Source organism: Mustela lutreola, chromosome 8 (assembly GCF_030435805.1).
Source record: "Mustela lutreola isolate mMusLut2 chromosome 8, mMusLut2.pri, whole genome shotgun sequence".
NCBI classification, from domain to species: Eukaryota; Metazoa; Chordata; class Mammalia; order Carnivora; family Mustelidae; genus Mustela; species Mustela lutreola.
This window is the reverse complement of record NC_081297.1, coordinates 72,606,979-72,624,573: the sequence shown is the minus strand read 5'-3', so window position 1 is coordinate 72,624,573 and position 17,595 is coordinate 72,606,979. Positions and strand designations below refer to the sequence as shown.

The following is a 17,595-nucleotide window of genomic DNA, read 5'->3' as shown; positions in this document are numbered from 1 at the left end:
TATTTAAGAACACCCATATTGTAGACATTAAGGACATTTATGATATTTTGCTATTATAAATTATGCAGTAGTGAACAGATGCTGATATACTTCAGGTTAATTTTTATGATGTTTTTGTATGTAGTTACCAAACCAGACTGCAGAATACATAATGCACTGATTGAAGTTAATTTTCAAGTGGCCGAAGTGATCAGACTAATCTCATTAACAATAAATAGAGAGACATGCCTACTCTTCAAAGGCCCAAGGAAAAGCTTCATAAAGCAGTTGGGCAAATAACCATAAAATAATTTAATAAATATGTTAAGCAATAAAACATTTAAAATTAACCTGATCATTTATTTTTTTCTATCCAATATAATAAAATACTCTTCAGATTCCTTTAAAATGATATAAATTATATCATGATTATACAAACGTACAGTTATATATCTACACATCCATCACTGGGAAAACTACACCATCTAGAATAAAAACCAACACATATTTGAGAACACCTACATTCTTATGAAAATTTACCACTCTACAAAAGTCTATAACAGCATTCATTTTCCAGTTTTAAAAATGTATGGTAATATAATATAAACTGTTACAATCCACCATTAATTATGAGTGCTATGGGGACAGATAAGGAACTGTGAGTAAATTTAGAAAATACGTGTGTATGGGAAACAAAACAGATAAACATATGGAAAGGGGTTAAAAGGAGAGAGGGAAGCAAACATAAGAGACACCAAAGAGAACAATCTGAGGGTTGCTGGCTGGAGGTGGGTGGGGGATGGGTGAGATGTGTGATGGGGATTAAGGAGGACAGTTGTTAGGATGAGCATTGTGCGTTGTATTTCAGTGCTGAATCACTGAATTCTACAGAAGCCAATATTATATTGTATGTCAGCTAATAGAATTTAAATAAAATTTTGAAAAAGGGGAAGCAAAAAGAGAAAATATGTGTATATGAAATTATGCCATTCAATAATGTTATGTATGTTTTGGGGGAGCTACTCCAGTATTTAACAACATGCATACCTCCCAAAAATGAACTCGCTCCCTTCTAAGGGTGAGTGTTAAAATTCCTATGTTGCTTCTTGATTCAAAAAAAAAAAAAAAATTCATCAAATATCTTGAGTTCTGGGGAGAAAAGGTAAAATGCTGAGTAAAGCACAAAACTTTAACCTCCACATTTTATGACCTGCTGTTTTACTTTGAAATAGGTCTATTTTTAGGGTTTAATTTCCTTGGTTAGATGAGAAATATCTATAGAGATAAGTGGACACAATTAGTTATATGAGGATTCTACTTACTAAACAAGAACAAGAACAGAAGAAAAAAAAAACTGGGGAACTATTATTGTGACTTTTATGGGATCTTGACGGGTTTAAAAATCTTGTACCTTTTCTTGTTATCATGACCATGGGAAAAACTCCCAGCTCCACTATAAAATAGCTTAGAAAAGACTTGCAATAATAGCCCAGTGCCTCATTAGAAAAGCCTGTATTTCCTGCTTCGGTAACCAGCTGATGGAAATAAAGTTCATCTTGTCAACAGGTTTATTTATTTCCCATTCTTCTTCTTCTTTGCTAATCTTCCTTTTATGTTTCCTTAATACACATACTGTAAAAGTTCCTGAATGCTTTTCAAATAAAAAGAAGTTCTGAGAAGGATTGACAAATTTCTGTTGTGTCAACATAGACACGGGCGTCTCCTAGTCTGGAACTCAATGTATAATATCTGAAAAAGATAAATGTAGACCCTCCTTTTCTCATTCATCAGATCAGGAGATGTTCAGGTCTACTAATTGGTTTTAATGCATGTTATTAGAATTTTATTGCCAGTGCAATAAAGATACAGTGCATTTCATGTATCATAATAGACTGGCATTAAAAATAACTAGTAGAGCTGGCCCCAAAAAGAAGGATAGAAAAGGAAAAATTTAGAATTGGTGCCATCAAGTGAATTTTTGGATACTTCAGGGTTGTGACCAGCGGCTAAATGTAGAACTTACCAAATAAGAAATAATGCATGAATTCAGGATCAGCTGTCATCTATAATTAATCAGTATGTATAAAAAAATTGTCATTACATATGTGGTACTAATCTGGAGATACGGAATCCAAGCATCTTTTAATAATTAATCTTGTGGATCAAATTCCTTACTGATCCTCAAATATTGGAATAAAGTACCATATTTTTGTGTGGTCATCATAGAGCAAGCAATATTTGGGGATTTTCATAATAGAAAATTTAATTCACTATTTGATCATATTTTTAAGTGGTGTCTTAAACATTGCGTGTAAAAATGAGATAATATGAAAAGACTCCTTGCCTTAATCCACTTGCAGGAATAATGTATTCTATAATAGGCTTTATCACATAAAATCTTTGTAGTTTCTGTGCAACTTTTATAATTAGTTTGCCCCGCCTGTGGAAAAAACAGTGAGTTTTGCACTATTTTTCACCAAAAAAGTCATTGCATAGCAAAATACTGATACAACATGAAACATGATAAATGGAATATTAGCTGATAAATTTAGATTAATATCTCTATGCAAGTTCAAAAGGTAGTGTTTTGTTAACATGCCCTAGATGCTTTCCTTTCATTAACCTTTAGCCCAAGTTCACAGTAAATCTACCATTTCTACCAAACTCTATGCCTTTTGGAGCAGTCTTTCAGTCCTACCAAACCTACATATGCTCCTTTTGGGGTTTATCTTAGATCACAGCTCTGTACCTCTTCATTCCGTCTTCTTCACCACTTTGCCCTCCCCCATCTACCTTCTCTCTCAAGGGGCCGCAGTGTCTCACCCTCCATCCCAGACATTGAACAGGGCTTCCGATATTCCAAAATGTTGATTGCTAATGACGTTTCCCATGAAGATAAAGCAATGACAACCACAGTACCTTGTCCTCTGAAGTTGATATTTATGACCGATTTCAGTCCTGCATTACTAATTTCCCTAGAAGGTGCTCCCGAGGATCATTTTGTGAATGGTGAGATTTTGCTTTTATTTCTTCCTAATGCTTAATCTGCTACCTCAAGTAGCTAGAGATGGTCCATACAGACCCTTATATTTAGGCAAAAGACATATTGCCTTTCTCAAGTAAATGTCTGCCTCTTTAAAATGATTGGGGGGGAGGGGGTTGTTTGTTTGTTTGTTTTGTTTTGTTTTTGCTTTAAAATAGCATCCCAAACAGTAGATGGTATCTCTTTAGCTGATCCCCTTTACTGAAAACATGATCCCCTTTACTGAAAGCATCACAAGAACTGTAGCCATTGAATGAGGGACTACCAAGGCACAAGGGGTCACCCTGTCCTTTTCCACTATTTACTTTGCAGAGAGCACACTGCTACTATCAAAGAAATGCTGTTAACACTCTCTTTTGAAAAACTGATTTTTCAGTAATTCAAAGAAAAGATACTGTACAAATGTCAGGAGTGAAGATAAAATAAGGTGAAAAGCCATATTATCTAAATGAGAACATGTGTTTGAGCTGCTCAGTGAATGCATGGTACTTTTATATAAGAGTTAGTGTGCCATTCCCTCTTTTTTTAAAAAAAAAGAAAAAAGATTTTACTTATTTGAGAGAGAGAGAGAGAGAATGAGAGGAGAGAGGTCAGCTGGAGAAGCAGACTCCCTGCTGAGCAGGGAGCCCGAGGTGGGACTCGATCCTGGGACTCGATCCTGGGACTCCAGGACCATGACCTAAGCCAAAGGCAGTTGCTTAACCAGCTGAGCCACCCAGGCACCCCTGTTCCCACTTTTTAAATTTACTGTACATGAAGGGATGAAAGAATATTAAAAAAAAAAAAAAAAAGAATTTCAACTCCAGCCCTTCTGTCCTAGAGTCCTGTACTCATCACCCTGATTTGGTGTATGGTGCAGCTCAGTTTGGCTACTCAACCTAGTTCCCGCCTCCACATTTCCCACCTGCATAAGGCTCTTCAGTCAGCCTCTATCTTCCCCCACCACGATTTTGGCCTCACAACACACTCTCCTCCCTGCACAGTCCACCCCACTCTGTCCTAAGAGAGAATGATTTAAGGAGTAATAGAAGAACCAGAGAGATAACCACGGAAAGAAAGCAATTTGTTCCCACTCCCAACCCTGTCACTGAATTACCTGTGAATGGCAGAAAGTCATTTACATAGATGGATCAGAGGGCAAGTTAAACTATGGCTAAAATCCCTTCCAAATAATTCTATAAAATAAATTGATTATATCATTTCCCTAAAATGTTATCAGTATTAAAAATAAAACAGAATAAATTTATGCTTCTGCCTCTGCTGAATATCAGAAAAATAAGTCCTTACTTTCCCTCAGTTGTCCTAATTTCATAACTGGTCATGGTTTATGTCTGAAAGAAAGCCTCACATTTTTCATTCTGACCTCACTGTCTGTTTCCTTACTTATAAAGTGGAGATGGTAATAATATCTCCTGCTTAAACTTGTTAACAGTTAACAGGGGATAATCAATGTACAGTGACTGGCAGTTTACCCAACACCAGCAAATGTGAGCCATTGTTGTTGCAATTCCCAGGGTTAAAAATAAAGAGAGTGTGGTTCCAAAAAAGATACGAAGTTTAAGAAAAAGTAGTTATCACACATCTGACCAGCGCCAAGATACATAGTGAAGCTAGATCAGTCACTTGTCTGCAGAAACACTTCCAAAGGCTTCCCACATCACTTGGAGTAAAGCCAAAGTCTTTATAAGGCCCGCCTGGCCCTGTGTACTGTGGAGCCCTTTCACCTCTGTGATCAGATGTCCTACCCACCCCAGACTCCCTCAGCTCTGGAGAGATTGCCTTCTGCCTTTTCCTCCAACCTGCCACCTTCTGCCTGGGTTGCTTACCCCACATGACCACATGGCTAAATCCCTCATCTCTTTTCTGATTCTGTCCCAGTACCTTCTCCTTGATGAAGCTCACTCTGACATCCTATTTAAAATTGCAACCCTTTCACTTACCACACTACTGTGTGTTCTTTTTTGCTTGTGCCTCAGTCTAGACAATGAGCTTTTTAACTCACCACTGTACTAGAAAAGTAGAAAAAGTCCATTGTTTAAAAAAAAAAAAAAAAAAAAAAGCTTTCAAGTAAACTAAACAAAGACCCATGTTCAGTTTCTGATTTAGAAAAATAGTTGCTGGGCACCTGGGTGGCTCCGTGGTTTAAGCCTCTGCTTTCAGCTCAGGTCATGATCTCAGGATCCTGGGATCGAGCCCCACATCGGGCTCTCTGCTCAGCAGGGAACCTGCTTCCTCCTCTCTCTGCGTGCTTCTCCGTCTACTTGTGATCTCTCTGTCAAATAAATAAAATTAAAAAAAAAAAAAAAAGAAAGAAAGAAAAATAGTTGCTGAGGGACCTTAGGTAAATTACTTAGTACTGACCCTGAATTTCCTAATCTATAAAATGAAATTTTAATATCTACTAAAAGTAATGGGAACTGTGATCCAAGAGACAGAAGATACAAAGCAAATGCTTAAAGAAAGAGAGGAGATGGAGTGGCATACCAGACTCAAATGCCAAGAGTTTGCTCCTTCAGGCATAACTTGGTATGAGGGTTCAAATGATGTCACTAAGCTTCAGTCTTCTCCATCTTTTGGCTTTTATCTTTTCTTTGTTGGATGGATCCTCAGGCTCTGTATATTGTGGTAAGATAAAGCTTTGAGATTCTCTTGATCTACATTCTTGCAGGCTTAATTACAATAGGAAAGACAAGTGTTCTTTTCCCAAGAGTTTCAACAAAAGTCTTGAGCCCTATTTTGATGGACTGAATTGGATCAAATACCTATCCCTAAAAGAATCGCCACAGCTAAGGACATAAAATACACTAATTTGCTACCATCTAGGTCACATGCCTACCCCTAGAGCTGGAATTGGGCCTGAAAACCTATAGAATGGGAAGGAGAAAGATGTAATTCTGCACAAGAAATTTAGGGTCATGTTTCCAAAAAGAGAGAATGTGAATGCTGGGTGGGCCAGAAATCCCTATACAATGTATAATCTTGTCATATTTTTAAAAAACTAAATGAATATTATTTGCAAAATACTCTGAATAACATATATATAAGTATATATATATATATAAAATTTTTGTATATATAAAAATTTTTAATGCTGATATACAAATATATATTTATGTAAATATATATGTAAGTTTTTAATGCTTTTATATATATAAAAGTATATATATGTTTTTAATGCTGACTATAGTTCTTGGCATATAGTGGTAGTAAGAAAATGTCAAGTGAATAAATAAATAAGTAAAGACAGAATCTGCTAGAGGAATTCTTAGAATGAGTAATTTATAGATAATTTTGCTTATTTTTCATCAACTCTTATAAGTTTTCTTATTGGCAGAGATTGTAAGCAATTAAGTCACATCTATTGTTTTCACAACTTTCTGAATATATCCTACTGATTCTAATAGATTTATACAAATATAAGATATATAGAAATACAACATAGGTATAAATATTAAAAAAAGCAATTTCGGCCTACACCCCAATCCACTATAGCAGTTAACTCACCCAGCTAATGAATTTGGGCCTTTATTTACATTTTCAGACTATGATGGCCCTAGGAATGTTAACAAGAGGGCATGGCACCATCCTTAAGAGCTGTATTTCTTTGTTTTGCATCTAAGGATTGTAGGTTATAACATAACATAGCAAAGAACATAGCAAAGACCTGTTCATAGAATAGGGGGGGAAAAACAGACTTTTTTAAAAAAAAGTAAGCAATGTAGTAAAATACAGATTTGCTAATAAAAAAAAAAAAAGAAAGAGTAAGTGATAATAATTTTCAAGAATGTAGTAAGCATCAGTAAAATTCTGATAGAGAATTTTAGGGGCCCTATATAAGAAGGTGGGATGGGGAGGGATACCATCTAGAAAGTTTCACTTGAGCTAAGAACTCAGAAGGAGAAAGAACTTTTCATGGAACTAGAGGAAGGAGCTGTTGAGAATTCAGGCTTGGCCTTTTAGCTAGAACTTGAATCCAGAGCTCTGCCTCTGACTTGCTGTGTGACTTTGGGCAAGTTACTTAACCTCTCTGTGTCTCTTTTTTCTTCATCAATAAGATGAAAATGATAGTAACTGTGTTAAAGACTAATACAGCACTACTTTCATCCAAGCCCTCAAATCCTGTTGCAAAACTGGTAACATTCCCCACCAGCCTTCCTGACTCCTGCAGCTCACCCATTATGCTACTGCTGCAGCCATTTTTTCTCGCTGCAAATCAGACTCTTACTTTCTTTACAGTGAGTCCTCTTTACTTTTTGCAAAATCCAAATTACTTAGTATGGTGTAGCCATCCTTCCATGATATGGCCCTGGTCTATGTCTCCAGTTTCTGTATGTGTGTGTGTGTGTGTGTGTGTGTGCGCGCGCGTGCCACTGTGACCCTCACCCTTCCCAGTCTTAAACCCTTAGATTCACACACATTAACTCTATAAAGCTCCTATAACATACATGCTATTTCTTGTATCTGTAACCTTTGTATATTCCATGTTCTCTGCTTGGAAATTTGGTCTCAGTGAACACCAGGGTCAATTCTATTATCTCTTCCAATGCACTTTTATTAACTTCTTCCAGCAGGCCCCAAACTAGAGCCGACCACCATATCATGGTATTGGATTTCCAATTGCCTCACCCCATATAAGAGATAATAATGCTTTATGGGTGTGGTATGGCAATGGGAATGATCTAATAAGGAAAGAGAAACTGGTGATACAGGAGAATGAGAAAATTTAAAGAGAAAAGGTCTTGAAAAATAAAATGTTTTTAAAAAGGGACCTAATTTATGGAGCATGAGTGGGTTCATTGGCCTTTGAGAGAGTTGAGCCTCTCCCTTTCATGTAATAGAGGGACAACCCACAGGATAGATACAGGTGAATTTAGGTTGATGCACTGAGCAGAAGGAAGAAGCAGCAGTTTCTCTTTCATGGCTTCTTTTTTCTTCATGAAGCATAAGATAGGATATTGACTAAAAATGAAGAGAGGGAAGACACTAGAGCAGAATTGCAGAGAAAGGGGGTATAAAAGACGAGTCTGGAAGAGTGGAAGGTTGAGGTAATAATAACCTAACATACCATGGGCTCTGAAACAAGGTCATCAACTGAACATGGGTAGGTCCTCTTGGAAAGCTGAGATAAAGAGGAGCAACTTGACAAGGGAAGTATATTGGGATTGTCAGGTAGTAATGATGGTCCATTTGAGATCTGTGGTAATGAACTTACATTGGAAGAGTCAATGTGGTCAGCATGGTTGTGCATTTTCCTCCAGGACTATGCAGCTGCTCGGGTGGGAATGCAGGGAAGTAATAATTGGGTTTACCCGTGATTGACTTTTTGCCGGGTGATACGGTGGAAACAGAGATCAACGAGGGAGTTGTAGATTTTCATGAAAGTTTATCATGGGTAACTGTGCTTCCAAACTGTGCAAGGAGAGAGAGGAGGTCATGAGGAAATTATTGAATGTGAAAAGTGGAAGAATCTGTAGGTTCAAGGTCTAGTGAATGAGCAAACATTCTAGAGAAGGAATACTGGAGTATCTGTGCTGATCAAACAGTAGAGCACTGGAAATGGATATTTTAAAGAAAAGCAACTGGGGTGGTGACAGTTCATGAATAGTCTTTTCTACACATTGTTTACGGCATGTTGAACAATTTTAATGAAGATGCCCCTTCACCAAGAACGAACATATAAATCAGAAAATCCAGCTACAAGTGACGGTAGGTATTTGGCAATGCCATTAGCAAGTTAATAAATGATCATGTTCATGTCTGTTCAAAACTCAAGAGTCACCTGAGGGTAATCCTGGATTTCAGGATTGAAATGATCTTTATATCTCAAAAGATACAACAACAACAACAACAAAATTAACTGATACAAGTGGAAGTTTTCCTCTAGTGTCATATGCCAGTGATCTTTATTTTAGACAGAGCAGGACTGGGTAAGAACCCATCAATAAAGATCTTTGCACGCAGTTGGCAGGATTCTCTTGCTGGTGGGGTAGATGTAACAATATGTACTTGAAGTATCACATTTCTACCCTCAATTTAAGTCTCCTATTTCTCTTCCTGGTCCAGAATTGATGACATTGACTACTGATCAGGGGCAATGTGAATCTACCCTCCCCCGAATAACAATACACACAAAATTAGTATTTCTTTGTTAATGTATAAAATCCATTCACAGTGGGTAATTTAGGACTTCCTAAGGTGATTTGTAACCTACAGTGAGAAGCAGGCAACCTAAGCATAGAAAAATGTGAATTCTTTAGTTCCTAAAGAATCTAGGGAGTTCCTAAGAGGAGAAAACTGAGGTATTAAAAGCTGCCTGCAGGACGCCTGGGTGGCTCAGTTGGTTGGACGGCTGCCTTCGGCTCAGGTCATGATCCCAGAAGTCCTGGATCAAGCCCCGCATCAGGCTCCCAGGTCCACCGGGAGTCGGCTTCTCTCTCTAACCTTCTCCTCGCTCATGCTCTCTCTCATTGTCTTTTTCTCAAATAAATAAATAAAAGCTTAAAAAAAAAAAAAAAGCTGCCTGCATTCCACAACAATATCATTAAGAAAGAAAAAGTAGTCAAGTAAGGAACTAAGGTTAAGGAGGTTAGTGGAAAGACAGGACCATCTGTTCTCGCTTTTACCCTACTGTCTCTACAGAAACATGATTTAGTTACAAGGTGCAGCAGCTTTTTATGGGTATTTGGAGATGGGAGCGTGTGAGCCTGATGCTGTCCTAGTGATGGGGGTATTCCGGGATTTTGTTATTTATTGCTTACTAAGTATTATTCCTGGTTTTCATTATTGAGGAAATAATGATATTGAAGCAATATTTTCACAGTTGACTATCTAGCTTCCCTTAGTTGTGGGAGTTAAAGTTTTTGTACTTCCCACTAATTCTTTTTTTTTTAATAAATGTTTTGTTAGAACAACTGAGCATGGCATTCTGGTAGTTACTAATCAACATTACAAAATGTAAGACAATGATATATGATTAATACTAAGCTTGTATAGTAGTGCATCTGCCGTCTGATTAATGTAAATCAGGAACACAAATAAAAGAAAAGGATGATATGGACACAAGAGACCCCTGTCTCCCATGATTGTCAGTTGACATCGGTGACCATCCTGTCTGGCCCTGGGTTATCTTCAGACGTTCGTGGTACTGTCTGCCTCTGAATTTTCTCTTCAAGCCTGGGTCTCTGAGCTCTCTAGGGTTTGGAAACAATTTGCCTAAAAAGCCATTGTAGATACTTTTAAGCCTAAGTTCTTCATCTAGCAACAGAGTCCTATCTAGAAAGCAAAAGTTGTGTTTTTTTTTTTTTTCTTTTTAAACTCCCTGTTCTGGGGTGCCTGGGTGGCTCAGTGGGTTAAGCCGCTGCCTTCGTCTCAGGTCATGATCTCAGGGTCCTGGGATCGAGTCCCACATCGGGCTCTCTGCTCAGCAGGGAGCCTGCTTCCTTCTCTCTCTCTCTCTCTGCCTGCCTCTCAGTGTACTTGTGATTTCTCTCTGTCAAATAAATAAATAAAATCTTTAAAAAAAAAAAAAAACTCCCTGTTCTTCCTTAGACCGAATCATAAAATATATAAAAATTTCACAGTACTGTAGGGCAACTGACTTATGGATAGATCCCATTCTTTCTATGACTGGAAAGATGTTTCACAGGAAGTGAGTTACTAAAGTTACCAACTTACTAAAGTTAGTTAGTTACTAACTAACTTTAATCCTCTCCTCCACCCTCAATCTCCATGCAGCCAATTTCTCACAAGATTAGGCACTATGATTTTATTTTTTAAAGGGACTTTTCATGTTCCCAGAACATAGCATCTTAACGCACATTTAAACCAAACGAAGATAATCTTACCAGGTATATGAAGTGCTTCTTTCAGTCCAGCCACAGATGACTTAAGGATGGTTAGTGGCGCCATCGTGCATGCTTGGCTTTGATTCGTATACGCTTGTGAATTGTCTCTGTGGAGAAAATGTACAGAGGTAACATTTCACTTTTATGTTTTTCATCAAACAGCTTCCTAGTGACAGAGGGAAAGGTATGAAAGTTGTTAGGGAAAACATTCTCTATTACCAGGAGGTTGTTTCTTCAGAAGTCAGAGGCTTGTGTGCTTTGTGAAAGGAATACTAAATTAAACCTGTACTAGAGACTTTCTTTCAGATAATCAGGCTTTACAAAGCCACCTTTGCCTCATACAAACAAAGTGCTCTACAGGTAGATGCTCAGAAGTTATTTTATCATAGAATTAAAGGAACTTTGATTCTAAAATGTGTGGTTCTGTATACTAATGTGAAATATTCAGTGTCTAAAACATTCTCAACCGAAGAAAGAATGGCAGATCCACACTTGGCACTAGTATTGGGTGGTTTGTGGGATCCAGGAAATCGTACTCAAGTCTTCCTCAGAGCCTGAAATCCTACCACCTCAAGTTTGGTCCTGTGAGTTAAGGCTTTATATTTTTAGTCTTTATTAATATGAACCAAACCCTAAGTGGGAAATATTTAAAATAATTATTAATCTGAGAAACGGACTCCCTTTTTCCATTTTATTTTATTTTATTTTATTTCTTTTCAGTGTTCCAAAATTCATTGTTTATGCACCACATCCATCCAGTGCTCCATGCAGTACATGTCCTCCATAATACCCACCACCAGGCTCACCCAACCCCCCAAACCCCTCCCCTCCAAAACCCTCAGTTTGTTTCTCAGAGTCCACAGTGTCTCATGGTTTGTCAGACTCTTAACTATAAAAAATGAACAGATGGCTATGGAAGGGGAGATAAGGGGGAGGGGTGGGTGTCATAGGTGATGGGGATTAAGAAGACACTTACCAGCATGAGCACTGAGTGCTGTACAGAAGTGTAGGGTTACTGTGTTGTACACCCAAAACTAATAGAATACTGTATGTTAACTGTATTGGAAGTAAAATTATAAACCTAAAAAAAAATTACTAATGATGATCTCTTTAAGAAATATTCATCACTTTTCTTTATGTACTAAGAGCTACTTGTGTGAGGAAATAGAAGGTACCATTGAATGCCCCACTTTGCTAGGAGATAGGTAAGATGACAAACCTGAAATCCACTGGCTGCCTAGACAGGCAGATCTCTAGCAACTCCAGACAGTTAGAAGGAAATATGAGGGTGTTGAGTGTCTTAAATATAGGATATTAAAAACAAAGATGTCATAGATAACTTTGAGACCTATTCTACAGTTTTGCTGAGGTCCAGTAGGATGATAATATTGAAAAAATTACGTTGACCTCAGGATCTTTGTCTTTCTGTTGCGATTCTCGAGTTGGTGCTTTGATTTGCAGTATTGAAGCCTTATGGGTGGGTTCTGCCCTCTCTGTCTTCACAGACTGGTTCCATTTTATTGCAGAATATTTCAGCATGCGTCTCCTAAACAAACCCAGAACCATACTGCAGCCTTGAGAATGTCGAGAAAACACTTAAAAAGCAAGACTCCCTCTGGAAGTGTCTTCCTGCTGCACAGGGACTTTCTGCCCTGCTATCAGAAGGATGCTGAAAGTCAGGGCACAGCTTTGACTACAGCTCCTCATTTGCTTTAATTTAAAGGTCCCAATCTCAGTTCTTTATGGAGTGTTTAGGTTTCCTTGTAGGCCTCTTAGGAATCATAAGCTTCTCTCCTCCTTAACTGTATAGTGCATTGCTGTAATTGAAGCTCTTTTGTTGCTGCAATTTCTTCCTAATGTAACAGTTTCAGTCAAGTCTTTTCCCCCCTCTGGAGGCATTAATGATTGCCAGTTTTGAGAATATTCTTGCTGGGTATGGACTTTTTTTTACTTCCGGTGCCAGATCACACCACTGTTTCCTATTCTTCCTCAAGGTGAAAGGACTTTTCTCCTTTTTCCCCTTACTGTTTAGCATGCCCTTTTTAACCACTGTGGTGGAATTTAGAGAATCTTTGCCAACCAGTTACAAAGTCATTCTTCATAGCTTCATGGAGTTCGCCAATTTACAGTACATATCTCAGGACAGAGGACCTAATGTTGTTTTATTTGCTATCAGCTATGAAATTATTGGTCACTAAAGCTTGTAATAATCTACCCTTGCTAAGGATTTACCTATGGTTTATAGCATGTCATTAAAATAAATGGTTATTTTCCAATGACAAGGCCTGCCCTAAGATACAAAATTGAAAGGGAGGATCCTTCTTCAAACACAACAGAGTATTCTAGAAAATATCCCCTTGTCTGAAGTTAAGTGAGTTTTTTTTTTTTAATTTAGTCCTGGTAACTATTTCAGTTAGTACATGGTTAAATGGATGCTTATTATAATCAAACTTCCTAATCTTCTTTTCATTCACATGTGCATGTATACACACACATACACATGAAATCTGTCTCCCATTAAAGAGGAAAGACTGCTTAATTATTGTTTTGCAGAAAGTTATAAACACCAGGAAAGATTTGAAATAAAAGCAGCCACCCTTCAGCCCGGATTTGCTGAGTGCCCACACTGTGCCTTTCCCTGTTCTGGGACCTGGAGAAAGAGCACTAAGCAAGACAGACAAATTTGCAACTCCCACAGAGCCCGAGTTCCAGAACCCTCATGCAGACTTCTCTTTCCATTTCCATTTGCTTTTTTTTTTTTAATCTCATCTGATTATTTATCAAAGGACCTTATATTCTTCATCCAATAGGAGCAAGTTCTCCATGATGAGAACACTAATTTATCTTTTAGTGCTGGGAATTATGCGATTTGTCCTAAAGTCATCTGTTTCTGAAAGTAGTACAAGTCTATTTCATTATATAAAAATGAAATACACTGAAATTTATTATTATTTTACTGAACATAAATCAGGAAATAGATTCAATATACATTACCTAAGGAGTGACATTTCAAGCCCCTTAGCCATGTGTTTCAGTAAATGTGTTTCCATGTTCATTTACTGCTACATTTTGAATCATTGCTTCTGCTCATATGACTGTTGATGTCTCTCCCTTCAGCCTGGATGAACCCATTTCATTCCAAGGGTTAGACCTTCTACAAAATAATAGAAAGCCTTGGCCTGAACTACACAAAACACTTGCTGATTACCATATAGTATAGAACTCCAAAGAAGGATTGACGCGGAGCCCAATGTAGTCTTTTTTAATTTGAAGTGTTTTGTTTTATTAAAATACAAATAAAATCCACAGTAACTCTCAGTATTTTTATGAACATTTTTCTACCTACTTTGAAGTCTCAAATATCTTACTGATTGATGCATATTTTATACTTCACTGTACAATTTTTTAAGCCTTAAGTTTATGATTTGATACCCCCAAAATTGCACTTTTCCACCTGTACAATGAAAATTTGAAACATTGGCTTGAGGATACAGAAATATACATTGAAGGTACATTTGGATGATTTTGGTAACATAAATTAATTCAAATGTTGGGCAGTAATTATGAAAACCTCCCAAAGCAACCCAGGGAGTATCAGTGAGTTCTCCATTCTGCTGTGGGATTTGTTTCTGAGATAAATGTCGTTCTGTGTGTGTTTTTCTCTCAGGAGGTCGAGCTGTGTCGTGTTAGCAGTCAAGAGAAGCTGGGCCTGACAGTCTGTTACCGAACGGATGATGAAGAAGACACGGGCATTTATGTCAGCGAGGTAAGAAATGCCGAGGAGAGGAGATAGGGGGAGGGAGACTGCGAGTAATGGAGTCAAATGACTCACGATGAGAAAATCCTTGGGAGGCTTGGATGTGAAGAATTGGCCATGTTCCAGTACTTGTCACTTTCAATTAGGAAAGTAAATTATGTTGCCCAAGTAATGTAATTATTATCAGCTTGTTTAATGGGGATGCTTTCACCACAGCATCCCAGTAAGGAAAACTGCAAAAATCGGAGCATTGTCTAAATTTGAATCAATTCCCCTAAGTATGCAGGAAGTCAAGCAAAGTTTCTGATGAGCAAACATTCATCCTTCCATTCCTTTTATCAGTGCTTTAACAAGAGCATTGACTAATTGTTTTAGACCTAATATCACAAATATTACATATTTTACTCTGCTGGCAGGATTGATACCTTTGACTATCCACAGAATGTATCTGTGAGGTTTTTTTTTCAACCCTATAATCAATGTCAGAAAGTGAAGTACGTGTACGTGACACTCTCTTAGTGTTAATGACTTTGAAAAAAATGTGAAGCAGAATTTATTATTATAGGGGTGCCTGGGTGGCTCAGTGGGTTAAAGCCTCTGCCTTCGGCTCAGGTCATGATCCCAGGGTCCTGGGATGGAGCCCAGCATTGGGCTCTCTGCTCAGCGGGGAGCCTGCTTCCTCCTCTCTCTCTGCCTGCCTCTCTGCCTCCTTGTGATTTCTGTCTGTCAAATAAATTAAAATATCTTTTAAAAAAAGAATTTATTATTATAGTTGATTTTTTAAGACTCACTAAAGAATCGTTTTGTAAGAAATAGTAAGGTATAATTTATTTTAATTATATGTACATATGACTGAAAATTATATAAATATATACCAACACATAGATGTGTGAGTATTGCCTATCTCCTTTCTATATATATCTACACACACACACACATAATGTGTGTGTGTACATATAAATGTATGTGTGAAAAAGAAGTTAGACAAACTAGGTACTAATTTATGTCCCATGCTGCTCCATATGTTCTTGGCCATGATCTTGTCTCACTGAGCTTCAGCTTCCTTGACTAGAAACTTGGTACAACAATGTTATCTCATTGCTTCTATAGAGGTGTTTAGAATATGGAAAAATAATGTAATCAGTGCACTTAGAAAATTACCCAGCTCTATAAACATAAATGTTACTTTTTAGTTACTATTTATTACTTTACCAAAGAATTTACTGTCTGGATCTTGCATTGAAAAAAACTCCAGAGAATGATTCACTTATACACCTCTTTTAAATGGACAGCTATGGTCATCCCTCCAAATATGGTGAGGAAGTAGGTGAAGAATTTTCTTCTGTAATAAGCACAGAGATACAAATGTCAAAGTTTGGCCTTAGTTTGACCACAGTTCTGTAGGCAAAGTTTTAGATTGTGAATAGCTTCTCAGTAGGATACAGTTGATTAATCATACTTCTATTCCTCTAGTAAGTCTCTATTTACCATTTAAATATGCCCGCTTTGGAGCTTAACTTTGTAGGAACAATAAAGAAGCCACAGGAACTGAACATATGTACTTGGAAGGGATATTTTCCTTATGCTTCTTACATGTAATAATAGTGTCTTTGTTCATTCTTGATCGATCACTTAAAATTCACTTATTAGGTGGCACCACCTAATAAGAAAGTAATACGTAACATCTGGATAGGATGAATCAAACTCATGCTACACTTGAAATACTTGGCTTAAATTAGAGACTTGATCAAGTAATCTTAAATAAACGGCTTAGTGCCATCATTCAAAATATGATAGAAAGATCTGCCCCAAGTAAACTGTAAGTCATCACTCAAGTTTGGCCCATTAAAATGTTGGTAAACCCCTAATGAAGGCTTACATCTCTATTTGTTCTAAAATAATTTATAGTTAATACACATCACCCTATAATTTAGAATCTAGTAATGATCAACATAGGTAACACTTTTTTAAAATTTTTTAAGCAACATCAATTATAAATCTCTTTATAAATTAATGTGTTCATGAGACAGAAATTTCTTTAATAAAATGGACTTACAGTATAGCTCTCAGCTTTTCTAAAACAGCTAAACCAGAATTTAAAGATCACCCTACTAGAAAGAAAATTTCCTGGGTTCAGAGAATCCTAGAATTAACATCTGCTGGAAGATCGTGTCAGCTGAGGACCATGTCTGACAGTTTGGATACAGAAATGAGTGAACCAGATGTTTAAAAAAAAAGAAGAAGAAGAAGAAGAAAAGAGCAAAAAGAATGAAAGAAAGAGAAGAGAAAAAGGGAGGGAGAGAGAGAAAAATCATTTTCAAATTAAATTCTGCTGTAGTTCTCTCTAACTTTTTTATTATTAATCTAAAATAGTCCACTTACATTTTTTTGAATCAGTGATTTTTAACAGAAAACTTTGGCATGCCTTCTATAAATCAGTAGAGAATTTTTAACCAGGTTACTAAAAATATTTGTTAAGTGATATTTTTAAGTTCCTGGGGGAGTATTGCATAGCCAGTTGAAGATGTGTGTTTTCTCCATTACAGGTAGATCCGAATAGCATTGCTGCCAAAGACGGCCGAATTCGAGAAGGGGATCGAATTTTGCAAGTATGTGACATGGTTATTTCCTACCATTTGTTCAATAGTTTCAATTTTATTTAGTTTTTTTATAAAATGTTAGAGAAAACAATTTGTCTTTTCTAGATAATGGCATCCACAAAACAAACAGCTATTGTTTAAAAAAAAATTAAGTAAAGATGATACTATTTATTAAGAATTATTGGCTAATAATTAGTAATTAAGATATAATCTCTGGACTTGGATTACTCGGCTTCACCTCCCAGCTCCACCTCTTACTTTACTCCTCATCCTAAACCAGTTTCCTCATCTTAAAAAATGGTAATAATAAGACATATTGTTGCAAAGGTTAAATGTGAGTATACCTCTGGAGGGCTTAGCACACTGCAATGT

The 17,595-nt window shown here is 37.1% G+C and overlaps 1 protein-coding gene across 3 annotated transcripts in view; it reads left to right on the top strand.

The window, feature by feature from the left end:
* The window catches only part of PDZRN4 (PDZ domain containing ring finger 4), a 349,032-nt gene that overhangs the window by 311,818 nt on the left and 19,619 nt on the right, over positions 1-17,595 (top strand). For all 3 annotated transcript variants that reach the window (XM_059185636.1, XM_059185637.1, XM_059185638.1), the window contains 2 exons: positions 14,534-14,632; positions 17,170-17,232. In XM_059185636.1, the coding sequence (XP_059041619.1) occupies positions 14,534-14,632; positions 17,170-17,232 (162 nt within the window). The remainder of the gene's footprint in view (positions 1-14,533; positions 14,633-17,169; positions 17,233-17,595) is intronic.